This window comes from Tamandua tetradactyla, chromosome 1 (genome assembly GCF_023851605.1).
Source record: "Tamandua tetradactyla isolate mTamTet1 chromosome 1, mTamTet1.pri, whole genome shotgun sequence".
Taxonomy (NCBI): domain Eukaryota; kingdom Metazoa; phylum Chordata; class Mammalia; order Pilosa; family Myrmecophagidae; genus Tamandua; species Tamandua tetradactyla.
In genome coordinates, this window is record NC_135327.1 from 119771085 (window position 1) to 119797386 (window position 26302).

The following is a 26302-nucleotide window of genomic DNA, read 5'->3' on the forward strand; positions in this document are numbered from 1 at the left end:
AAGCAAGAAAAACATCAAAGGGAATGAAAATGGCAAAATGGCCTCTAGACTAGGCAGGGAGGTGAGGGCAGGTGTTTTTTTAATCCAAAAATCCATTCAAATTTTACTTCTGTCCAATTTGTATAGGTGTCTTTATATATTAGACTTTCAAAACTATGTCCCATATTATTTTTTTTTAACTTTTTAAAATTATGAAATAACATATACACAAAAAGCAATAAATTTCAAAGTACATTTCAACAAGTAGTTAGAGAACAGATTTCAGTTTGGTATGGGCTATAGTTCCACAACATCCAGTTTTTCCTTCCAGCTGCTCCAAAACACTGGAGACTAAAAGAAGTATCAATATAATGATTCAGTAGTCATACTCATTCGTTAAATCTTATCTTCTCTGTTATAACTCCCCCTTCTCTTCTGATCCTTCTCCCGACCTTTAGGGTATTTGGGCTCTGCCCATTCTCACTTTTTCATGTTGGAAGTGAGTGCTGACAACATGGAATAGGGGGATGGAACCAGCTGATGTTCTCAGAGAGGTTGGCACCTCTGGGTTTCAGGACTCATCTGGCCTAGGAATCATCTGGAGGTTATAGGTTTCTGGAAAGTAAACTTGGTGCATGAAACTTTTGTAGAATCTTAGATAGAGTCAGGTGTTCTTTGGGATTAACAGGAATGATGTTGGGGGTTGGTAAACTGTGGTAATTAGCAATATCTAGCTGAAGTTTGCAGAAGAATAACCTATTTGAATTCTCTTAGCCACTGATTCCTTATTTTGTTACATTTTTTTCCCTCCTTTTGGTCAAGAAGGCATTGTCAATCCACAGTGCCAAGGTCAGGCTCATCCTTGGGAGTTATGCCCCATGTTGCCTGGGAGACTCATATTCCTGATGTCGTGTCCACGTAGGACATGTAATGATTTTACTTACAGAATTGGGCTTAGAAAGAGGCCACATCTGAGCAACAAAAGAGGTTCTCTGGAAGTAACTATTAGGCCTATAGGAAAATTTGACTTCTTTGCTACAGAAATAAGTTTCATAAAAGCAAGCCTCAAGATAAAGGGCTTGTTAACTTGGGAGTCCCTAGTGTTTGAGAGCGTATCAGGAGTTTCCCAGGTGAGAAAGTTTAATAGTTCCATATTTTTCTCCAGGCCGTGCAGAACTTTGCCAATACTTTTTAATTATCTGCTCAACATACTCTGGGATGTATCCAGATATTACATACATTAAGCTATACAGAATTATAAGCCCTTGTTCCCTTTCTGGGATCCATGTGTTTGGGTTGTTTAAATGAACTATTTAGATAGGTTGAGTTAGACTGTGTGCTGCAGAAAATTTAGATTTTGAACAAAATAAACCTCTCTTCCTTTGGTCTCATATAGTGGGTATAGGATGACACTGTCATCCTTTACCCTGTACTCTGATTTATCTTAGTCCCAACCAGATCAGCTTCATTCTTATCTCTAATTGAAGCCTGATCTCTTTTTTTGGTTTCTTTAACAGTTGTTGGATGTAGCAATGCTGACTTCTAGAGCCACAGAGGTATGCAAAGTTCCAGGGAAATACCAAGGTACACACATACAGCACAGCATCTCAGAATCTAGATATAACACTTAAAGCTCAGGAATAAACGGGACTGCTATTATAGCTTACAATCTAGGCCCCAATTGTCTTATAAGTGTTTTCTAAAAAAGACCATATAATATTTTTTATGGCTTATTTTGCACAACATAATGTCCTTCAGGTTCATTCACCTTGCTGCATGTCAGGCTAAGTTTTGAAGGGGCAAGTTTAGTAGTGATCATGGGAGGAAAGACAGACTGTAGGGGGTTGAAACTGTAGTTTGGTGGAAAGAAGTAGAAGACAGAGAGGGTGGGAAAAAGGACAGCAAGGTCAAGGGTAGGTGTTTTTGTTTTCTTTTGATTTCATTAATTTGGAGGGAAAGGGAAGGTGGGCACATTGAGAAATAGAGCCAGATGATGCCAAGTAAGAGGATTCACATGGGATGGCCTCCCACAGGCAGCCTCCATGTGAATATGTGGAAGCCCTGCACTCTACATTTTTCATATTCCCCTCCCCAGTAGGACACATTTGATTGCTTCCTCTACTGGACATTTACAAGCTCTCATATACTGCTATGGGAAATAATTATAACAACACTTTTTTTTTTTACACAGGGTTATATTTTAACTTTTTATCTACCGAGGCCAGGGTCATATAGTTTACTTCCTTTGTACTTTTATTTCCCTTAATATAGTACCTTACATGGAGTTAAAAAATATGTTGATAATGAAAGTGATAAAATCCCTCCCACCGGGCAGGCAATGGTAGCTCGGTGGCAGAGTTCTCGCCTGCCATGCTGGAACCCAGGTTCAATTCCTGGTGCCTGCCCATGTTAAAAAAAAAATCCCCCACACCATCAAAATCAGTTGCATCACTATGCCTTTTTTTCTTTAGAAAAAAACAAACAAACAAGCATGTCCTTAATTACACTGTCTGAAGTTTCTGACAGTAAAAGAAACATACCTCTGTTACTAATGTGAAATTATTTATTTTCTCTTAAATCAACTTAGCAAATGAAATAAGAATCATTTTAATATTTCCAGTTTCTCTAACACTATTAGGTAGGATAATTTTCCACCTACAATCAATGTGACTGTTTTGTGTTCACAAACTAAACTACCTTTTTGAAGATGTTTTAACCCCCCCCCCCAAATATGGAATAGTATGTTCTTTCCTTAACTTTTCCAAATTCAAAAATTAAACTCACCCATTCTTCATAGAAAATTTGTATAAAGGCCTAAATAATGTTAATAGGAATATTAGTTTTTCAAATCATAGAAGATTGACAATGATTACAGTCTCTTCAAATATACTTTATTTAACTACAATATTTCTAACATCATATATAGAGAAATTTTATTTTTTTAGTCTTTATCTCTAAACTCACAGCTTCTCTCTTTCAAAAAGAATGTAAAGTGCTAATTTCTCTCTGGCATCCACGCACTTATGCAAAGAGAACGGCTATGTACTTACTATAGGCTTCAAGATGAGCTATAGTTCCCTCAGTGTGCTAATTCCAGCATAAACCTTCTCCTCTGGAATACAGATTTTCTTTCGTAATATTTTGTCCTTTTTTATGAAATGGGAATCCTTGGTCAGTAGGGTGTACAAAATGCACGTCTGGATTGCCAAACTTTCATACTGTTTGGTTTGCCTTTAAAATTTTTTTGGCTATCCCTTTGAGCAATCCTTATTCTTAGGAACAAAGCATTTTCTTACAGCCTCTTTTTTCAGTTGATTTCTGGCTAGATAAAAGTCTTGTTTCTCAGCATCAACTATTTCCACAATTTGGAGGATTCTTCCTTATGTTATTTAATTTTCACTATTAAGCATTAAGGTATCACTAACCTGATTACCAATTTTCAAGTGAGACTATATCATAACCTCTTTCACCTTTGTTCAAATGATAAAATGACCTGTAGTTACCCAATGAGTTGAAAATAAAGATTACTAAGATAATTACTATTGTCAGAGGGACTAAAATAATTGTTGATCTCATTTCTTTCTTGACTCTACACCTGTCTGAAAATTTTCATTGTCAATAAGACTGAAAAAATGCAAAATTAAAAGCTGTGATTTCCAGTATCTTCAAAACAACATTTATTTTTCCACTTTGTCTGTTTTATTCAGATGAAAAAGGCTGTTTTCAGTCTTAGTCTTACAAAAGTGATTATTAATTTTAAGAGATGTTGCTGCTGTTTCCTTTAAATTTTGTACCTGTTCATATTAAGAAGAAATACTCCATACAATGCTGTCAAGAGGTTCAAGCATAACCTTTGTTGCCAGTACAAAAGATCATTAATTAATTTGGGGTTTCAGGGATATTCACAGTTCAAACCCTTAGCCAGAACAATTAGGGTATTAAATAAATCAGGAAAACTGGTTGCGCATGGTAAGATGGGATTCTGGTTTTCATTCTCCTATCTGAGCCGTGAATAAGCTCCCCAATTCCCTAACACAATCCTGGGAAGAAAGGAAGGACCCCTCAAAACAACTGAACTGGCCCACCTCTCCGCAGGATGCAGAGCTTGAAATAGAATTTTATATTGGTTTAAAGCAGGGCTCCTGAAATTTTAGTGTCATCGGGATCACCCGAAGGACTTGAAAAAAATTGCTGAGTACCCACCATGTGCTGGTCTGAAACTGTCTTGTACCTCAGAAAAGCCATGTTCTTTAATCCTCATTCAATATTGTTGGGTGGGATCTTTCTGATTGTTTCCATGGAGATGTGACCTACCCAATAGTGGATGGTAACTTTTGATTAGATGGCTTCCATGGAGATGTGTCTCCACCCATTCAAGGTGGGGTTGCTTGCTAGGGCCCTTTAAGAGGGAACCATTTTGAATACAACTTCAGTGCTGACAGAACCCATATAGCCAGAGATTTTTGGAGCTGAAGAAAGAGAATGCCCCCCCAGGGAAGCCTTATGAAATGAGGAGATAAAGCTAGCAGACATTGCATGTGCCTTCCCAGCTGGAAGAAACCCTGAACATCACTGGCCCTTTCTTTGGAGTTAGTTAAGGTATCTTTTTTTCTGGATGCCTTAATTTGGATATTTCTATGGCCTTAGAACTATAAACTTGTAACTTAATAAATTTCTTTTCTTAAAAGCCATTCAATTTCTGGCATATTGCATTCCAGCAGGTTTAACAAACTAAAACAGATTTTGGTACCAGAAGTGGGGTGCTGGTGCAGTTTGCAAATACCAAAAATGTTGGAACAGCTTTTTAAATGGAAGATTCTGGAAGAGTTGTGAGAAGCTTGATAAAGAAGGCCTAGAATGCTTTGAAGGGACTGTGGTAGAAACGTGAACTCTTAAGATACCTCTGATAAGTCTCAGATAGAAATGACGCGTATGTTATTACAAGCTGTGAGGAAGGTGATCTGATCCATGTTTTAAAGTGGCAAAGAATCTGGAAAAATTGACTACTGGTTTGGGATGAAAGGCAGATTTTAAAAGCCACAAGCTGGGATACTTAGCTGAAGACATTTCAAAATTAAATATGGAAAGTGCAGCCATTTTCTCCTTGCAGCTTATAATGAAATGTGACAGGAAAGAGATAAGCTGAGAACTGAACTCTTGGGTACAAAGAAACCAGAAACTGATGGTTTGGAAAATTCTGGGCTTCCAGAATGGGAGTCCCCAGAGAAGAGTGCTCCACATGAAGATTTAACAAACATGGAAGCAGTCAGCCATTACAGGACATGCCAGGATTGGAGATAGAGTTACCCAGGAAGAATCTGTGGAAGGTCCTACTGTCTGACAGTTATGATCCCTGCATAGTATATAGAAGTCAGACAAGAGTGTTGTGGTATCTGTATAAATGGAACCACTGCCAGTCTGGACTAAAAGGGCCCAGTGAAGGACAAAATACTTCAGAGGCAAAACCATGGACTCTAAGATCTGAAGCCAAGAAAACTTGGGCCAGGAGAACTGAACCACCCAAGCACTTGGAGAGGGTGAGTTTGCCCCAGAGGCAGAGGGTGGGCCTTTCACTTCGATGTCCTGGAAGAGTTGTGCCCTAGGCCTTGGTGAAGATATACACATTTCCTGATGATTGGGAAGAACCTGGCTGCCACTCCATTGTTCTGGAGGGGTTGAGCATGTGTCCTGGAAATGGCAGAAATCACAGGTGCTGCTCTAATTTTTGGAAATGGTGGAATCAAGAAAAAGGTGGTCTCCCCAGTATCCCCCAAGGTTGCATTTGGAGAGAGCCAGGCTGCTGTGTAGGCCCTTTGAATGGGTAAGACTGTGGCTTCTAAATCCCCAAGGATAAATGACTCTCAGACTTTGAAATCTAATGGGAGTTTGCCTGGCTGGTTTTAGGAACTGTTTGGGACCTTGGCCCCTGTGTTCCTTCCAATTTCTCCCTATGGAAATGAAAATGTGTATCCTATGACTGTCCCTCCTTTGTATGTTGGCAGCAGATAATTTGTTCTGAGTTTAACAGGTCCACAGCCAGAGAAGAATTTTGCCTTAGGACAGACCATGCTTGTAGCTGACTTTGTTGAGACTTTGTACTGTCTCTGACTTTGTATTGTTGTCTGTATTTTTACTGAAATAGTTTAAGGCTTTGGGATATTGTGATGGAATGAATGTATTTTACATTTGGAAAGAACATGTCTTTTGGGGGACCAAAAGGTGAAATGCAGTGGTTTGAAATAGTTGTGTACCCCAGAAAAGACATGTTCTTTAAACCTCATTCAATATTGTTGGGTGGGATCATTTTTATTGTTCCCATGAAAATGTGACCTACTCAGTTGTGGGTTGTAATTTTTGATTAGATGGTTTCCATGGAGATGTGTTTCCAACCATTCATGGTGGGGTGCTTACTGGAGCCCTTAAAGAGGCAACCATTTTGGAAAAAGCTCAGGACCAATACAGCCCACACAGCCAGAGATCTTCGGAAATGAAGAAAGAGAATGCCCATATCTGAATTTGTTGACCTGCTATATAGGTTGGAGAAAGGTTATGGAGAGCTTTGATCATCAGAATCAGGAGGTTTCTGACAATTTCAGAGTTTCAACAATGGCAATTTTACACAGTGTCTGAACTTTTGTCACTTTGTAAAACCAAAATGAGACCTCACCTATGAAATGCACCTTTAATAGTTAGCCCCAGTGGTCCTAGCTCCACGTGCAGCCCAGACATTCTCTGGAGTCAGGGCTCTGTCTTATCCCTTGCAGCACCAGGTCTAAACCTCCTTCATGTCCCTACCGCATCATGTTCTCCATCACTGTTGGCAGGGGTCCATACCTCTAACTTCCTGGAGAACATTAGGACCTTTGCTCATCCCCTGCTCTCCTTGCACTGCCACTTAGCTGACCCTATCCAGAAGCTTTTTTTCTATTCTTAGCAGCATCCTGCCTGCCCCTTCTCCTACCCCTAGTTAACTCTTCCACACATGCACGTCACCTTAATTTTAGAATTCCACACTATTGATCTATCCCTTCAACTGACTCCTTCTCCTTATCTCATAAATCTGCTTAAGTCTCGCAAGAAGTATAAAAATCAAATCCTTCCTTGACCCAGTTTTCCCTGCTAGCTACTGCTCTAGCTCCTTGTGTTCACAGAAAATGTCTTAAAATGGTAACGCTTTTTCTGCGTCCACTTTCTTCCCTCCTCATTCTTAACCACTCTCTTTGTCCCCATCACTCCACTGAAGTTGCTTTCTCTTAGGCCATTGATACTCTCTTTTTGCCTTTTTTATTTGAATATTAATCGACAACTCCGGCGTTTATTACTATACAGTATGTTCTACCACGAATGTTTTCATCCTTGGTATCTTTGTCATCAGTGGCTCTGTGCCAGTTTGAAAGGACTTATGTACCCTAGAAAAGCCATGTTTTAATCCTAATCAATCTTGTGGGAGTATGGTTTCTTCCAATCCCTATTCAGTACTGTAGGTTGGAAACTTGATTAGGTTATCTCCACAGAGATGTGACTCAATCAATTGTGGGTATTAAATTTGATTAAACAGAGACATGTCTCAACCCATTCTACATGGGTCTTGATTAGTTTACTGGAATCTTATAAAAGAGGAGACATGCTTGAGAGACTTTCTTTTGAGAATGAGGAGAGAGCTGCAGAGCCATGACAGAATGACGAGAGAACCACAGAGCCCACCAGCGAGCATCTTTTGGAGATGAAGAAGGAGAACACCTTCAGGCCCATGAAGCAAGAGGCCTGGAGGGGAAGCTAGTCGTCATTTTCGCCATGTGCCTTTCCATTAGAGAGAGAAACCATGAACTTCATGGGCCTTTCTTGAGTGAAGGTAACCTCTTGCTGGTGCCTTAATTTGGACATTTTTATAGACTTGTTTTAGTTGGGACACTTTCTCAGTCTTAGACCTGTAAACTAGCAAACTATTAAATTCTCCCTTTTAAAAGCCATTCAATTTCTGGCATATTGCATTCCAGCAGTTAGCAAACTAGAACAGGCTCCAAAGTTTCATCCCTCTCTCCATCAGTTCATATTCTATTCAGCGTTTTCTCCCTTGAAATAAAAGACTATATGCCAATCACGTTCATATCTACCTTTATAAATCAACTCTTGCCCCTGAGCCCTAGTTTCTTCAATTGCCTCCTGGGAATTTACAGGTACCTTAGTTTGAGCATGCTCCAGACTGCTCATTTTTTACCTTCACGATAAACTCAAACCTGCTCCTCCTCCTGCATTTCTATCTTAGTCACTGGCACCGCTAACATTTCTACTCAGGTGCCTAAGGCAGAAAAATCAGAAACATCACTGACTGCCCTCTCAAATCAGGTCAACTGGCAACTGCTTCCAGTTAATTCTCTCTCAAATGTGTATTCTCTAACAACTTCACTGTCCCTGACATAATTCTGGCTTTTACCAGGATACACAACTAAACTTATAACTACAGTTCCTTTCTCCAAGTTTAGAATGCTTGTGTAAAAAGAGCAGGGGTTCTGGGACCACAGAATCTGGGTTTGAATCCCAGTTTCCCCACTTGCTAACTGAGAGCATCAGGCAAGTATTTTAAGCTATTTTGTGCCTATTTCCTCTTCCCCAAAATGGAATAATAATATCTAACCTTAGGTAAACTGTGAGGATTTAGTGGGTCAATATATGTAAAGCATTTAACATAATACCTAGAATATAGTATGACCTCGATAAATGTTGGTTCTGTGTCCCCCAAAATTCATTCCACAGTACTGCAAAGCAAAATCCCTCAAATTAAAATTTGATTATTTCACTCCAAAAGACATTATCTAAAAATAAAAATATCCATTAGGATTGCAATGATTAAACAAAATAGAAAATAAAAAGTAATGGTCAGGGTGTGGAGAAATCTGAATCCTTGTATTTTGCTGGTGGGAACATAAAATAATGCATCCACTGGGAAAAAGTTTGGTAGTTCCTCAAAGGATTAGACATGGAATTACATTTATGACCCAGCAACCCTACTCCTTGATATATACCCAAATGAATGGAATGCAGGGGCTGAAACAGATATTAGCACACCAATGTTCATAGCAGTATTATTCACAATAGCCAAAGGGCAACAACCACCCCAGTGTCCACTGACAGATAAATGGATAGACAAAGTGTAGTACAGCCATACAAAGGAACATTATTCAGCCATAAAAAGGAATGGAGTTCCGATACATGCAACAGGCCTATCCTTCCAGCCTCTTTGCATGCCACTCCCTAACAAATATCTTTCTTCCTGCCATTGGGGTGAAACTGGCTGCTGAAATGTGTTGGTCCTCTGCTTGCAAGGTAAAGTTTCTGCTTCAATTTGAAGCCTTCCATGACAGTGGTTTAGGGAGGGCAATGTAGTGTTTTAACTCATCCTTCACACTGTCCTGATGGTGCGAGAATGGCAAAGACTAGCATCCTAGTGGCACCTCCATGTATTTCTTTCTGCCTCCCTCTTTACTATGTCCCTGTTCCATCTTTAGGACCTTTTTTTCACACTCCCTGCCACAATGACCTATCCCATTGAAGACTTTAGCACTAGGATCACTATCTTCTTTTTTTTCTCATACTTGCCTTCATCCTGCCAGCACCCTGACCTTTTAGTTCTAGGACCTCCTCAACTCCAGTTAACTTCACCTTCACTCTACTGCAGCTTCACATATACACATATAGCTACATCCTGGGCTTTTTTTTTTTTTTAATAATCACTTGGAATTATTTCAGTTATGAGGTACTAAATCCAAATATCCCACTTTCTAACAATAATATTCCATTTAACTAATTCTTACTCAATTTCTTCCATCATACCTTCAAGGTTCCTTCGACCTTAAAGGAACTTCCAATCCTTTGCTAGTTTTGCTGTCTTCTTTCTGTTTTCCTTTCCTTTCTGCTCTAGTTTATAATCCTAAGTCTGTAATATCAAGGATTCTCTTTTCCATATCTCCCTATTCCAAGTTCTATCACGATCTGGTAAAGCTCCTACCCCAGTCCCTTTGAACCATTCTCTTCATCCATTCCATATTTGGGCTGCTGACCTCTCCCAGAAGAAAGGAGCTCTGAAGACTGAAGCTGCTGAAACATTCTGGAATTTAACATCAACCACGCACTCCACATTATACCTTGACCATCTGGCCCACAGTTTTTAATTCTGTGCTTCCCTAATCAGCCCTTTCCTGTTATCCTCTGCAACAGGCTGAAGCCTGCTCCCTTAACTATCTCCATTTCTCACTCAGTAGATTACTTCATTACTTACCTCACTGAGAAAACAGAAGCCCAATAGGGGAGTTCTGGCATTCATTTTGCAAACCTACACACTTTACATATACTTAACACTACTGTCTCTTGCTCCTTAGTTACAGCAGAAGAGATGCCATTGCTTCACTTCACAGTTTGTTCTTTTGCACATGCTATGGATCTTATCACTCCCACATTTTCAGGTACCTTCCTCGACCTTACACTTAATAGTCCTAAGGACTCCCTCTCTCACCTTCCTTGTACCAAATCAGTCACCAATTTCCTGCTCTCAAATGGATCTCAAACCTATCAACTTCTCTCCATCCCCAAATGCTGGTCTCAACCACCATCACTTCTTCTCTGGACTATGCACTTTTCCTCTATGTAATCTTCATCTTCTTGCTCCCAATAACGGTTAGAATTAGCTTTTTAAAACACAAACATTATAGTGCCATATACCAGCTTAAAAATCTTCAGAGCCTCAAATTAAAAAGTTCCAAGTTCCAAATGACACATTTCTGTAAGTATGTATTGGTCAGGGTAGCTCTGGCAGATCGACACTGACCCGATCACAGAGCACACCTGCTGGGCTGCTGGGACGGCAGGCTGAGGCTGGGGTGTGGTGGGCAGGGCCACTGGGGGGAAGGAGAACTTCAACTTCATCATTATTGGAATCTTTGGAATATTTTACAATTAGAATGCATTCAAGTATTTTTTATGTATTTTAAAATAAGGAAAATGAACTAAGAAAGTGAGCTTACCTTTTTAAGAAAATGAGACAGATCAGATTTGCCCGCAAGTTGTGTCAATTCCCAACGTCAGGTCACCAGGAAGAGCTATAGAGCTCTTCTCTAAGGCACCTCATCCCCGCCCAGGGAATGACACAGTCCTCCTCCTCTCCCTCTTACTTGAGAATTTCAATCAAAATGTTCCTACCTTTGTGGTCCACAGTTTGACGGTCCAGTCAAACGATGACGTGACAAACAGGTGTGAAAAGTCAATCGGGCCCACGGCCATGTGGCAGTTAATTCCCGTCACTGGTCCTTGATGACCTTCAAAGACCTCACCAATACCTGCTTTGCTGCAGGAAGACCACAGGGGAACAGAATTTCAGTGACCTTTGCAAAACAGTGATCGCTTTATTAAAAAAAAAACAACAACTCATTTCTGTACCACCGCTTCTCCAACATTTAGAACAAATGTATGCTACCAAAAATGAAACTGTTTTTACAGTTATCTGTAGATTCAAAAAAAGTTTTCAAAAACGTTATACTATTTTGGGTAATTAAAAAACATTATAATTATTAAGAAGGAGGTAGGGGTAACAATCTTTTTAATCTTCAGCATTTAATATTCAATTTCCAGGAGATTTTCAGGGCTTAACATTGCTGATAAAGTATGTTGAAGGAACATAAATATACTTAGAGCTCAGAAAACTCCATATTTATAAGATGACTCTATTTTTATGAAAACATTTAGCACAGGTTTCACTTTAATTCCTTTTGGAGAATTATTGGCTATAAAACTTTACATATCCTGCAAGGAATACTCATTTATTATTTCAAGGAAATTTCTTAATTTAAGTTGATTTATCTTTTTTTTTTTTTTTAAAGAAAAACACATTTCAGAGATAGCAATACACATTTTAAAAGTCAACCAAAAAGTCAACCACCGGCAAATTTAACCAACCTGTGATTATTGCCAGCCCTCTATTATCACATAATAATCTGCATGCAATCATATGCAATTAGAAAAATCATAGAGAACATAACCAAAATATCATATTTTAAAATCCATGTGTGTGAGGTTAATAAATATGACAAATATGTAGGGATTGTGGAATCTAAATATTATGTCACTATGAGTAAAAGTGAATTAAGTTATTAAAACATTTGGGATTCTAGAGCACCAATAAATGTCAATGTGCTAAAGAAAATTTGAAATCATGAGCAAAATGCTGCAGTGTTGTTCCATGTAACAGGCACTCAAAAATCATGCCCAGTGACACTGCTAACAGCAGTTCCCCACGTGATCATTTAAATTTGTTCTAATGAACATGAAGAACTGATCTTTGAAGTGGCCCCTGGTGAGATTCCACTTGTTCTTAACAGCATCCTGAAAGGGTTTATAGGGTGCAAAATGAGGACCTCATTTAATTTATGGAAGTGGATTTGCACCTTCTCCATATTAGGTGAAAAGGAGAAATTTCCCATCTCTGCCCCAGCCCTGTAGCCCTACATGACCTGTTTTAAATAGCTACAAAGCCAAAATCCCTGGTACTATATGACTTTACTACTAGCTATATTTTATATTTCAGATGGATGAATCAACAAGAAAAGCAAAATTGAGCTTATTAGTAGAGATTTGTGGTGTATTGCATAGATACTCTTCTTTTGAGCCAAAAGTGCATATACTGATTATGCCTGAAAATGACAATAACCACAGAGCAAAAATACAAAAACTATTTTTCACACTGGAAAAACTTTTTTAAAAATCTGAAGTCAATGACCATGCTCTATAGTCTTCACAAATAATTAAGGTTCTAGATAATACCCAGGAGTAAGTCAATTGACCCTGTGCCCTATTCTAACAGATGTCTTGATAAACACGTGACTTCAGGTTTTGTCCACTACAGTATCTGTGACTCTTCTATGCCACTTATGACATTCTATATGCTGTGCATTTACCTTTTCCACTATTATCAACTGCTCAATGGATGCCAGGAACCATATTTAAATGATATCTGCATGTCTCACAGCACCTAGCATTGTGCTTGACTTAAAGTAGGTGGGGGCAGCAAATGTTTGGGTGAATGAATAACCTCATTAGATCTTTTCAAGATTTAGTAAAACTTTAATGCTGGTTTTTGCCAGCTTTTATGAAGCAAGAGTATTGGACATGGAACTGTGAGGTATAATTTTCACGGTCATCTTTAAATCATGTAAGCAGGGCAATTACTGCTTGTTACAGAACAGCAGAAACATCACAAATTGCATTGTATGAATGGAAAAAAATCACAAAGCTGAACCATGGATACTTGTTACTTTTACAAACACAGAAACACATGAGTATGGAGTTGGAACTGTTTGTCAGTCCTCATTAAATCTAGATAGTCTGGAATGAATGCAAGAAATGAAAATCAATTGGACAAGAACTATGAGGGTGAAAAAGAAATTAAGCACCAGGGTGAACATAGGGAATCTTTCAAAAGGTGTGCGGCCACCCGTTATGTTTTACATGTAATTTTACATCTAGTCCAAATTTTTAGATTCTGGCTGATAAAAACCATTCCTTTTTCCAGGAGGCATTTGCCATCTATCAGTCAAAGCAGACTCTTATCAGCTGGAAACTGAATGGTGGCTTGCATTTGCAATACTGTTCCAGCCTCTTTGACTGGGAATGGGGCCGTAGACACTTCTCTGTATTATTGAACACTACTCAAATGGATTTTTAGTTCCTTACTTATTTTGTGCCAGGCCCTAAGGGAGAGGATCAAAGATGAAACACAAACAGTCTAAACAGAGAAAATGCCAGATGACTAATTGAAGTAAAATGCTAATGTAGAAGCATATATAAAAATACATACAACAGCAAACCTCTCTGATAGCCTGCAGCCACATTCCCCTTATCCTGCCTTATTTTTTTCCATAGGCTTTATCATCTAAAATGATATGTTTACTTGTTCATTATTTATCTTTCTCCTCAACAAATATATAACCTCCATGTCTGTCTTCTTCCTTGCTGTATCCTTAGGTTGGTGCCTTTCACATGGTAGGTCCTTAATAAATACTTCTTGAATGAATGAATGAATAAAAGGAAATAACATTTTCTGGGACCTTAACGGAGGGAATTATGTCTGCTCACCCAAGAGAGTCATGAAAAGCTTCAAAGTGGAGTGAGTGGAGTTGAAGGACGAAGAAGAATTAACAAAGCCAAGAAGAGAGAAAGGCTAGGCTGGGCAGAAGAGGGCGATGGACAAATGCATGGAGGCTTCTGGGACAAGCAATGATTGGGGTTCATTATACCTAATAGGCAGCAGCTGGAGCTTGAAGGCAGGTAGAGAAGATGAAGCTGGGAAAAGGCAGGCAGTTAAGGGTCGCAGGTGATATGCTAAGAAGCTTGGACTTTTATTCTTAAGGCACTGTGAGCCATCAAAGATTTACATATATGAGTAATGACCAGAGCAGATGTATGCTTTAAGATAACGCAGACGGGAAATTGTGCTTTGTATGTCTTCAGAAATGCCACGCACATAATGAAAGGTGATCATAATTCAGAACGCGATAACAGACCTTCGGAAATGAGGAACATGTCGTCAGTAAGAAAACAGAAAATCACCTTCCATGACGACAAGCTGTGTAGACTGTACCCTCCTCGCTGCCGACCACGAAATTATTGACGTCTCCCATCGGGAAAGCCATTCCCGTAACAGCCACAGGCTTGGACTTATTGTACACCAGCTCCATGCTCTCCTACCAAAACACGGCATGGTTACATTTCCATCTGTCAACTCCTTGCCATGCCAAAGATAGCATGGAAAAATCATTTGGCTAAATTGTCTGTTTGCTTTTCACACAGCGTTACAAAAGACCCCGGCTGTGCCAGAAACCACGCTTTACTGCCCCTGACACTCATGCTTCTGTGTATCTCTGGTTTCAAGCCGGCTGGATTTCATCAGCGTTTGCTGCTGCTTCTTAAGTCAGGCAGAGATGACAGGTGAGAATTCTGAAACTAATGGTGCAGAAACTAAAGATAATACTGTAATGTTTACACTTGTCAGCCCCAGGCTTTAATAAAACACACAATACCCTTCTATTTACAAACATTTTCAAAATCAATTGTTCCTGAGAATACACATATATTAATATCAGATGCACTAAGCACATTTGTCAAAGCAATAGTGTGTGTCCTCTGTGGACGAAAACCAGAAAGTTGCAACTCTCAGGTCATAGAAACCAGATTTCAACAGGGACTAGATTTCAAAAAGGGCAGTCATTGGGAATACAGGCTATTAGCCTGCAAGAACTGCATTTAAACAAGTTTGTAAGATGGTAAAGGAGAGTCCTGACTTTATATGAACTGCTTTATTTTTTTTTAATTGGGAAGCAAAGCGTGTTTGAAAAGACATACTGTTGACTTAAATTTAAGACAGGGAAGACTAAGTATAATTGATGTCGCTGAGCATTTCTGGCTATTTACAGCAAACGACCTATTCTGTGCATCTGAAATAGCTAAGAACAAATCATTCTGGGGGATCCTATCATTTTAGTTGCTTGAGGGCTCAGTCTTTCTGGTGTAAACAAACAAACCGGGTCATGCCAACCAAAGAGTCCTTAAGTGGAAATCCAAGCTAACCGGTTGCAGAGCAGACCGCACAGTCACGTGACGTGCTCACCACACCTCATTGGTCAAAACCCGAGCACCCAGTATCTGGGCTAAAGGCGGGGACGCTATGACAACGCACTAAGGAAAACTGGGCCAGCCAATGGTCTGCACCCACGAAGGAGAGGGCGCGACCGGGCAACCTTGGCTCCTCCATTCCTCGCTGCTCCCCACCCAAGTCAGGCCACGACATTCAGTCTCTGCTTAGAGAACAAGCCTGTCGGCATGATAGAACTAATAAAAATCGTCTTGTAGCCCCTGTGTGACTGTTTTTAACCTAGAATAATCAGCAGAATGGGTAATTACATGTTCCTAAATAGAGAATCTCATATCTGTTTATAATCTCCTTGCTTTTAAAAGAAAAACATTACTGAAAATTTTAACACAAAGCCATAAAATACCCACACACAACTCCAGACCTGTATAATTATTAGTGCGCTCCCTTGCTCTCCTTAAAATTTTAAAAAGACCTCCTTCAGTCTTGTTATCTTCTGTAGTTTGTGGAGGCTTAAAGGGAGATTCTTTGGCGTTTACATATTTCCTTATGTATTTTTGATATTTTAATTTCTCCTAATATTGAGAGAGACATTCTAAGGTTATTAATCCACGAAAAGGAAAAGAATGTTAAAAATTGAGAATTATCTCCTAGGCATCTTTTCTAATTTTCTTAAAGTGTGTCCTGACATTATTTTAAAGACTATAACAATAAACTCTTGTTTTTGTTGTTGTTGTTGTTGTTTATTATTATTATTTTGCTCGGGCAGGCACCCAGAATTGAACCCCGGTCTCTGGCATGGCAGGTGAGAACTCTGCCACTGAGCCACTGCTGCCTGCCCAAACTCTTGTGTTTTTAAACTGGAGGATAGTGAAATCTTTTTGTTGTTGTTGTTCACAAAGAAATGAGAAAAAGTATGTGTTTGTGTGTGTGTGTGGGGGGCTGTTTATGTGTGTAGGTACATGTCTCTGGGTATGTGTATTTCTTACATTTTATTTAAAGCCTCCCCAAAAGTTTCCTCTGCTTCTGCTCCTTTCTTTGGTTTCCATTACTGTAATCAGTAGTGGTTTGGCAACTATGGAATTTTTTCTTTTTTGACTTCTCATTTGTTGAGCAAGGAATGGCGGGAGCCATACTAACAAACATTCCAGAGGGGAAAACAGATGGTTTGACAAATTTTTCATCCACACAGTCGGTTGTCTAGGCTACGAATACAAGCAAGGACTTGTGTTTCTTCTTCCCTAGGGTAGATACCTTTCCTCCAAGGCAAATAATCCTGAAGATTGCTCTGCTGAGCTTAACAATGCTATAGGGTAAATTCAATTCATACCACAGGCAACTTCCTTAATTATTATGCTTTAATATGGATTATTTCATTTTCACTTGAAACTGACCTACATATTAACATATTACAATAATTACATGATTTGTGGTAAAGGAAATGGGGTTTGGCTTCAAGAGGACACTGCTGAAAGCAGGCCCCACTCTTTCAAGTGCATCCATTGGTTTTAGTTCATGTAGGACATGAGGGTTTGGCTTTTAGGAACTATGTTCCATGAAGAAGGTACCTTTTAACCAGGATGCTCTACATGCGTAGGGAACACAAACCCACCTGTGGAGTTGAGAGCATGTCCAGACTCCAGGAACACATTTTACCATCAGTGGAGACAGTGATGAGGTTATGAGCATTCTGGGTCCCAACAACATTTACACAGTACACGGGATGCTGCAAAAACATAAACATGGAGGATCAGATGCGGATGCAGCAGCGAATGCTTAGATTTGAGTGTCAAATGCATTACTCTAAAAGAAGGACTAAAGAGTGACATAATCCTACAATAATACAAGCCTCAGGTCATGTAGCGCTTGTGATCAGAACTGGATTTCTTTCCAAACGCCCTGACAGCAGCACAAAGGAGTGGAAATACTTACAAAACTTCACCTTGCTCAGCCAGATGCAGTGGGACTGAAGAAAGGAGAGCAAATGAGGATGGATGGGGCAGAACCAGCACGGGGAGGAAGGTGAATTTAAATTACTTGAATGAGTCTCCACTGCATAGTTTGGCTTCTAAGCTCAAAATGAGTGATTGAAAAAGACAGTCTTCAAAAGGGGAGAACTGTTGAATTTAGGCAGGAATAAATGTTACTAAATTTGGAGTTTAATACATATAGTCACCATGCCAAACATTTTTTAACATTATTTACCAAAAAAAAAAAGTGGTTAATATTCATCAGCTTCTTTAATTTGGGGGGAAGACAGTGGTGGTGGAAATTGGCACAATGTACCCAGGGAGATAACATTAGGTTCTTTTATGTTTTTGCAAAGTCTGGGATAATGACAGTTTTATTTTTCAAAATATCATTTGGAGTATTATGGAGGTTTAGATATGGCCAGAACCTTGAGAAATGTCATTTTTACATCCTGGGAATGGTAAGCAAAATGCTCTAAGCTTTTGTCATAACTCTAGTAGCTTATTTCAGTCTGCAAAGTCCTAAATGTTATACCAAAATCATTTGCAGCTGTGCATTAAATACTAAATGGAAGGTTAGCATAAGTAGAACCTAGCAGTAATTTGGGTTAGGTTTCAGGCAGTTTAGCCATCAGCAGCCAAACCACAACGTACTTGATGCTTCTTTGTGCAAATGGCTGACAGTCTTAAGTCTTAGTCTTGATGAGTTACTGTCCGTAATACCTAGCCACAACTACAATGAAACAATCTTTAGTATTGGAAAGTTGATATTATATAAAGGATAAGGATGGTTCCCAAACTATGATTATCAAATAAACTCCTGGTCAGAAGGAACTGTAATAATCATCTACACAGCTTTTCCTCTGCCTCCACCAAGAGGTGGTCCAAGCTCTGCTTAAACACCTCACTTAAAGGGTGGCCGCTTTTAGCCCTAAGTCCTAGGGAGGTCTTTCTCTCTAGGAGGGACAAGGCAATTTCAAGGAGATACTTTGAGTCCAGTGCCCACTGGGATCATACAGAGCAAGTCAAAACAATACAGCTTTTTGAATATTTATAGATAGTTTTTTACAACCCCCAAAAGCCTCATCTCATTCAGACTGTCACCAATTCCTTTAACAGATCTTTGGGTGTCTGGTTTTCAATACTTTCCCCATCCTGGTCTATCTCTTCTGAATATGTCCCTTTTTGTCTGAGCTCCTCTCACAGTGATGTTCTGAGAACTAAATGCAACCGACTACCTACCTTCTGTCCCACAGAAGGTAGATATCAGGGTAGCACTGAGCTGTAACTTCTCAGAATGTGATAGAAAATATGCCTCTGTTAATGCAGCCTAAGATTACATTTGCTTTTTTGGCATTTGCATCACCTCTTTCACTCACGCTGATGGACAGGCAACTAAGCCCCTGTAACTTTCACACATCATGCCACAAGTGTCAAATGAATCAGCCTTAGTGGATCTGCCCAGTGGCAAATGGAGCAGAGCTCTAAAACTAAGAGCTAATCCTAATCAGTTTTCTAAATATCAAGAGAACTGATTAGTTGTGGAATTGTAGACAATATGTTTTCCCAATTTTTGGTGTATGTGAAACCTGAGGCAGTATACAATCCAACTCACAGCCCTGAGCCCACACAGTATACAAAGGCCCACGTGGAAATCAAATGAAGAGTAGTTAAACAGACTTTCACCTAAAAAAGAGCAGGTTTGGAAAATTAAAGAGTGGGAAAGTAGGGTCCAGATCTTGCTGTGAATCTGAAATCCACCCAGTTTTTTTCAGCGAGAGTCTAAGGGGAGCTCTTAATTACCAAGCGTCCACACAAATTACCCAGACTCCAATGGATCAGGATTCCTAAGGGTATAGCAGGGAAAGAAGGCAAGTCTAGAAAAACGTCTAGAGCCAAATGCCTAGAAGAGGAGGGTGTGCAGTAGCCCCTCCCTGACTGTAATCAGTGCTACTAACCTGCATTTTCATGAGTAGTAAGACTCCATTTAAAAGAAAAGAGAGGAGATGTGAAGGTAGTTCAGTGGTAGAATTCTCGCCTGCCATGTGGGAGACCCAGGTTTGATTCCTGGTCCATGCACTTCCCAAAAAACAAACAAACAAGCAAAACAAACAAATAAAAACAAACAAAAATTCAACAAGTGGTGCTGCAAATAACAGGATACTCACATGGAAAAATAATGAAATGTGACCCTGCCACACAGCATACAAAAAAAAGAATAAATAAATGAGAGAAAGACATAGCGAAACCAGAGAAACAGCGACAGACACTTGGAGATGTGCACATATGCATAAACGACAAACATACCTCTACTTAAGGAACAAAAAAGGCAATGGAACAGCTCAGTTTTTCAGTAGAGATGCCAGACTGTTTTTATTTATTTTAGGAATAAACTTACTGTGTGGAAGAAGGATTTTGTTTTAATGAGGATTTCCTGTTGTGCCAGATGCATATGTGTGGTGGGTGTGAAAGGAAATTAGTTATCTGTGGTAGGCCCCTTTTTCCTTTCCCATCCTGGTACCAATCAGCCAGGCAGTAGTGGAAGTTTAAAGACAATCACAAAACTAACTGTGCATTTTTAACTATGGAAAAGAAAAAAACAGAGCTAAAGGGAAAACATTTTGTTTTTATTTCCTAATAGAAATAATGTCACTCATTTTGATAACAGTATTGTAACTGTGATGCTAACACCCAAAGTGACTTAAAAAAGAAATGTGAACTCTTTGGAAGGGCTCCTGGATTTGAATTCTCCCCAAAAGCTTATTTGTAAATGTTTTAACATTTGGATTTATACTTTTTTTGAAATTTCAGAAGGTATGCTCACAAATATATCACATATCCACAAAGAGCCAAGAAGTGGTTTTGCACTACTTGAGCAAACACCTGAATCTAGACTGTCTTCTCCTGGAGCACAATTTTCTGTAAATAGTTTGGAGAAATTGGGTAGGCAAGAGCAATTTTCCAAGATTCCCAAGAACTGCTTTTACCTTCATGTGTCTTAGGCACAAATCATTCAGAATTAGGGTTGACTTGGTGTTTTTCATTTTCCATTGTCAATTTCACATGAGTGGAAGAATTTCCTTCTTCATGGCCTTAGCTAAAGCAGTGAGCAGTCCTTTTTAAAGCCAGAATGGTTTTGAGGCCAGCAGATGAAATTAATGAAGCAACCACATTAAGGAAACTGAAAACAATGGGAGAACTGTATCCCTGGGCATAATTTGGGCATTTCAGAGAAAGAACATCAGTTATTCTGAATGTCACCGAAGCAAGGATTGATGGAGACATGCCTGTCTCCTCATCCCCTCTAACAATTGCTATACACACCTGTCACTCTTTTAAAGGAAATGACAGTGTAGTTGTCTTATGAACACTATACTGAACTTCTTTTAAATTATGGGTAATGGTTTTGAGATGTTGACTTTTAACCCCATGGATTATATTGTCACTTTAGACTTTCCATGGAGACTTTTACCATGCATTCCAGAATTTAAAGTCATACTACTCCAGCAAATCACAAATGGAAAGGGCCTGTTGGTGAAAGTCCATAACTCATCCATAGACATGAACTGCTTACTCTTCCCAGTCTATTTGAAAGTAAGTATTTCTAGTTTTTAATGTAAATGTGGAATGTTTCTTAGAAAACAATTCCATAGATGCCTCGTCCAAAATTTTCTCTATGTCCTCTTTTTCTTTGAATCCATCATCACTAGTGATCTTTGGGTCCTCCAAAGAGATCTTTGCGCTAGAAACTTAGAGATAATTAAGAGATTTTGCTATGCCCAGGACTTCCTTTGCCGACTTTTTGCTTACCTCTATTTTAGTCAGTCACGATACAATCGCTATAAATTAGATGCTGCTATCCTGGAGTCACTGACAGCATCCCTACTCTTATACACTGTGCTATTTCCTCTTTCAGGGCTTGACTGGGAAGCAGGGACACGACGAAGCTTCACTTACGGTGTGTGCAGCAGCCGACAAGGGTGTCCGCTGCACAGGTGTCCGTCGATGACTGCGGTTGTCCCACAGCACAATCTGGCCCGAGTACGTGCCACCAACCACCAAGTTGGGGTGGAAACGGGCAAAGCAGACAGACATCACAGAGGACTGTAAGAGAAGAGAGGACAGAGGTGCTAGGGATTTCAGAGCACTGGCACATGGCTAGAGGAAGCTTGTTTCTTCTCGAAGAGAGAACAATGCATCACAATCATGCAACACATCCTGGTTAACAGGGAGCACTTTAAAGATGCCATTTTTAAGTGCCTAGTGAGCAAGAAACTTTGTACACAGACACAGGACTTTGCCCTGAGAGGTTGGCCAAAGGTTAGCCCTTAAAACCTGAAATCTGTCTTAGCCAGATCATCAAATAGGCATAAAACCTATGTTATGTACAGCCTTGGATTGTGGTCTGTAAAGCTCGGTTCCCATTAATCAGTAGAATTACAACAGAACTAATAATAATTCTCCATTGAAGTTTTTACAAAGCAATTCTTTCATCTGAGGTCATGGCCACATCAAGTTATACTATATACAGTGTTGGCAAAGGCGGAGTAAATTTAGCTCTGAGGATGTTGAGAAGGGATGCTTTTTTTGTGTGGCTAACGCTTGTAGAAAGGGTACTGCCCTCAGACTGGTTCAACCAGTTCCTCCACAAATTCCCTTGCCTCCCGTGCTCCCATAGGCATTCTTCCTGACCTTTACCCTGCCTACTTCAGACAATTCTTACTGTTATTCTTTGCCTATTTTAATAAACATTCAAAAATGGATTTCAGTTCAACTCTGCCATGGTCTGTCCTAGCATCGAAAATGTGGTTTCCAAAAGTCCACAAAAGACTACTGAGCACTACGTTTGTTTTTTGACTGGGCAGGCACTGGAAATCGAACCCAGGTCTCAGGCGTGGCAGGCGAGAACTCTGCCTACTGAGCCACCATGGCCTGCCCTGGGCACTACCGTTTATAGGTAATTATTTCACTGAGACAGAACTATGATCTCTTAAAATCAGAAAAGTTAGCTGCTCCACATCTGTTAAGAAGTACATTTTGATCCTGCAGTGCTTCCCATATTTACATTTATAAACTGAAGTAAGTGTTTTCCATAAATGCATTTCATCTCTTCGACTGAATTTGAGGAACAATCATAGAGTACTTACTGCATGTAAGAAAGGCACTGCTCCAGGCATAGATGGGATACAAAGGTCTTCAAGAAATTTGTGCCCATGACAGGGGAATTAAAAGTATATACAAATATGAACAGAGCTGCTGCTAGCCCATACTGTGCCTTTGTGCAAAACAGAAGAAGATGCCCCTCTGCGTAGACAAAGTCAAGTGGGTAGGTGCATGCCTTGGCAAGTGCAGACTGAGCTGGGTTTTCAGCACCCCCCTTGTCCCTTGGGCCTGGCAACTTTGTGCAGGACACAACTTGTACACCTAAGTGGCAGCCCTAAATGTGAGACGTGCCATGACTAAAACAAAGGAGTGTGTGTGTGTGTGTGTGTGTGTGTGTGTGTGTGTGTGTGTCTTGGGCGGTATTTGTTTTAGCTGGTGGTGGAGGGGTGCAGAGGAGGGGAGGTTAGAAAGATCACTGCATTCTAGGGAGAAGGGATACTAGAAAAAAGGCCCAGAGGCAGCAAAGCAGAGCTGGTAAACAGCAGAGTCTGGTTTACTGGAAAGGAGCCTGCCTGGGAGAGGGGAGCAGAAGGAAATAAGAGTTGCTGAGGAGGGAGCTAGGGCCAGACAAGAGAGGACATTGAATGGCACTGCTAAGAGTTTGGAATGTTTTCTCTGGGCAATGGTGAGAAATCACAACTTTCAGATGGAGCTGTGGTGGTGGCAGTGGTGGTGGTAGGAGAGGTGGGGGAGGGGATCAAAAGTCGTAACTAATATATGAGCAAAATAAAGAAGTGGTTGAAAAAAAGCTATGGCCTCTTTCTGACTGGTAAGCTAAGCTCTTTTTCTAAAAATTTCAGATCTACTATTAGCCTAAGGCTTCTGTGTCAGAAACAGTCTCATATACTCTGAGGTAGAATGAAGAATGCGGACTATTTTTCAATGTCATATTTTCCTACTTTGAATGATTTTCAGTTCCAATTCCTTGAACATGAGTCGATGGAGAACATGTCTTATGCTCCAATCTGGTTTTCATAAAATTCAAGAACAACTCTCAATAATGATACTGATTTAAAAAAAAGAAAGAGAGAAAATCAGGCTGGTCAGCTTCTTGTTTTACACATCCCACAGAAATGGTCCTTGGTTTTCAATTGATGATATTCTTATGTTATTTGAGCAATGATGGAAATATTTTTTTAAAAGCTTTAGAAACACTTAAAATTAACCAGGTGATATCAACAATTAAATTTACCAAAATACAAATCAATATGGACAGAGGAATGTCATTTAATTTGAAAAATCTAGAATTCAAACACTTGATTCCTTCCATGTTTCAGTTAAATTCCTGCAAACACCCCTCCAAATCCTGTGCAGTTTGTTGAGAGACTGGAGAAAAACAATGGAGGAATTTCAACATGACTGAAACACACAGTTGGCAATCAACTAGAATCCAGCCCTGAACCGTGAGAACTCTATCCAAAACTTGTATTTATTTGTTCATTCATTCACTCATCTATCAAACACATAGCATCAGCTAAGGACTAACTAAGTAAGCCATTTCAAAAAATTTCAAATGTTACTAAACCCACCCAACTCAAATTCAGAAGTCTATTTTAATTTGATTAAAAGTGAAAATATTGCTAAAAAAAATGCAGCAACCTCCTGGAGCACTAGAGTTCTGACCCCAGAATCCACTGTGTTTTGCTGAAAATCAATCTTGATTATCTCCAATGAAGAAGAAAGGATAGACACACTTATTTTCATTTTATTTTTTGAAGATTAGAAATGGAGTACTTATGTGATTCATTCAGTTTCATTTTTTTAAGTTCAACACATTATCTGTAATATATTAATATAAGTACATCTATCTATCTATATCTAATTTATCTATCTATCTACATTTCCATGTATACATACGTTAAGCTTCAAAACAAATTTCCAGGGTGTGCCAAACTTGACACTATCGCTCATATGGAAACACTAAAGCACTATAATCTCAATTATCTAGATGTAAGTTTTATAATTCAGTGATTTCTTGAGATGTTTTTAAGTATTCTGATGTTTGATGTGATGGTGGCAAACATTTGGACCATTGACTGAATTTTTAATTTTTCATCCAAATATTTAGGTTTCTGTGGACACATGGTAATACCACCCCCCCAACAACGCAGACAATGAAAGTTCCGTTTCTAATTTGGAAAATCTGTGTCATCCTTCCTAGGAGTTGGGGAGTCTCTGGAACCCCCTGCAAAATTCTGGTATTCATACACTCGCTTATCAAGTAGAATCTACTGTCAGTAAAAGAGAGCAAATAGTGATATTCTGTCAGTTATATCTATCTGGAAGAAAGTGAAAAAGCATTTCAGAAAAATTGGTTAACAATACTAAAAAATTTTTTGCTGTCCTTTTAACAGGACATATTTGGAAAACAAATTTCCTTGAAAAATGTTATTAAAAACATTAACACTGTCTCTAAAAACTTCACCAGTCTCCTGAGCATTTAAAAATTTTTTTTAATTCACTTATTCAGGCTTACAATAAGGCATTATTAAAATATTTAACTAGTAGAATTCAGAAAAACAAAATTAACTGGAAGTAAGAAGTTTACCCACCTTTTTAGAAGTTTCCTACCTTGTCTGGAGTTTTAACTTTTTAACCTATATTTTATTCTTTAAAATATGAGAGCCTTAGAAGTGTTACTAAAACTAACGTTCGGCCTTTAAAAATATAAATCAAGTCATTTACATGAGATGAGAAATAATTGTAAAGTTGATGAGAATTTGTGGATAATGTTAACTGTTTAATCAAGGTAAGTTTTCCTGACACTGCATTTGAACCGTTTTTACAAGGCTGATTATTTCAATGACATGTCCTAGGTCAAATCAAGGGCCCAGAAATATGAGACGCCCCTATGTTAAAAGCTTGATGTAAAACTGGTGAGCCCGACTGACTCTATTCTAACAGAAGAAGCACAGAGACCTTGTTACATGAGGGACCGTGCTTTCCAGCGGGACAAAGTCACAGTTTATTTGCTTCATACAGTACTCCCAAATCAGGACACACTCGGTTTTGAGACTACGTTTTGAGGACCAGTCTATTTCTATCAACAATTTGAGGCATTCCTGGTTGCTACCATTAGCACAAAGGCTTCTGACGAAACTTTTATTTTTTAAAAGCAGACTGCCTGGTCCTGGCTGTCCCTGCAAAGGCAGTGTCCACTTAATGCACACTGCTGCACATCTGTCCACTCGCACACAAGCTGACCAGCCAAACACAGTGCCACAGGCTCATCATCTATTTCAAGAGGAGTGAGCTTATTTTACCTCATTCATTGAGAGTGTTCCAGAAAGGGAGGGATGGAGGCTCCACCGCCCACATCTCCCCTCACTCACAGCACATGGCTGTGTTCAACTGGAGTCAGCCCAAAGCTCTCTTTAAGTGGCCATGGAGGCTGTTTTCTGTTTTGTAGAGTTAATCCAGGCCGGTTTAGGGATGGTACTTCCCCTTAACCACAGACCCGCACATCCCGCCTCTGGTCACTGCTGGCTGGGCAGCTGGGCCCTGCGCTCACATCTAAGATGATTGCCATGGCCTCTTGCATTTGGCACTGTGCCCA

At 39.5% G+C, this 26302-nt stretch overlaps 1 protein-coding gene across 11 annotated transcripts in view; it reads right to left on the reverse strand.

Annotated features, from left to right (window-relative positions):
• The window catches only part of DYNC1I1 (dynein cytoplasmic 1 intermediate chain 1), a 367030-nt gene that overhangs the window by 47460 nt on the left and 293268 nt on the right, over nucleotides 1-26302 (reverse strand). For 10 of the 11 annotated variants that reach the window (XM_077123359.1, XM_077123350.1, XM_077123313.1 and 7 more), the window contains 4 exons: nucleotides 21541-21687; nucleotides 17226-17339; nucleotides 14575-14708; nucleotides 11173-11317 (listed from right to left, as the gene is read on the reverse strand). In XM_077123359.1, the coding sequence (XP_076979474.1) occupies nucleotides 11173-11317; nucleotides 14575-14708; nucleotides 17226-17339; nucleotides 21541-21687 (540 nt within the window). The remainder of the gene's footprint in view (nucleotides 1-11172; nucleotides 11318-14574; nucleotides 14709-17225; nucleotides 17340-21540; nucleotides 21688-26302) is intronic. The other variant, XM_077123387.1, reaches the window with a different exon arrangement.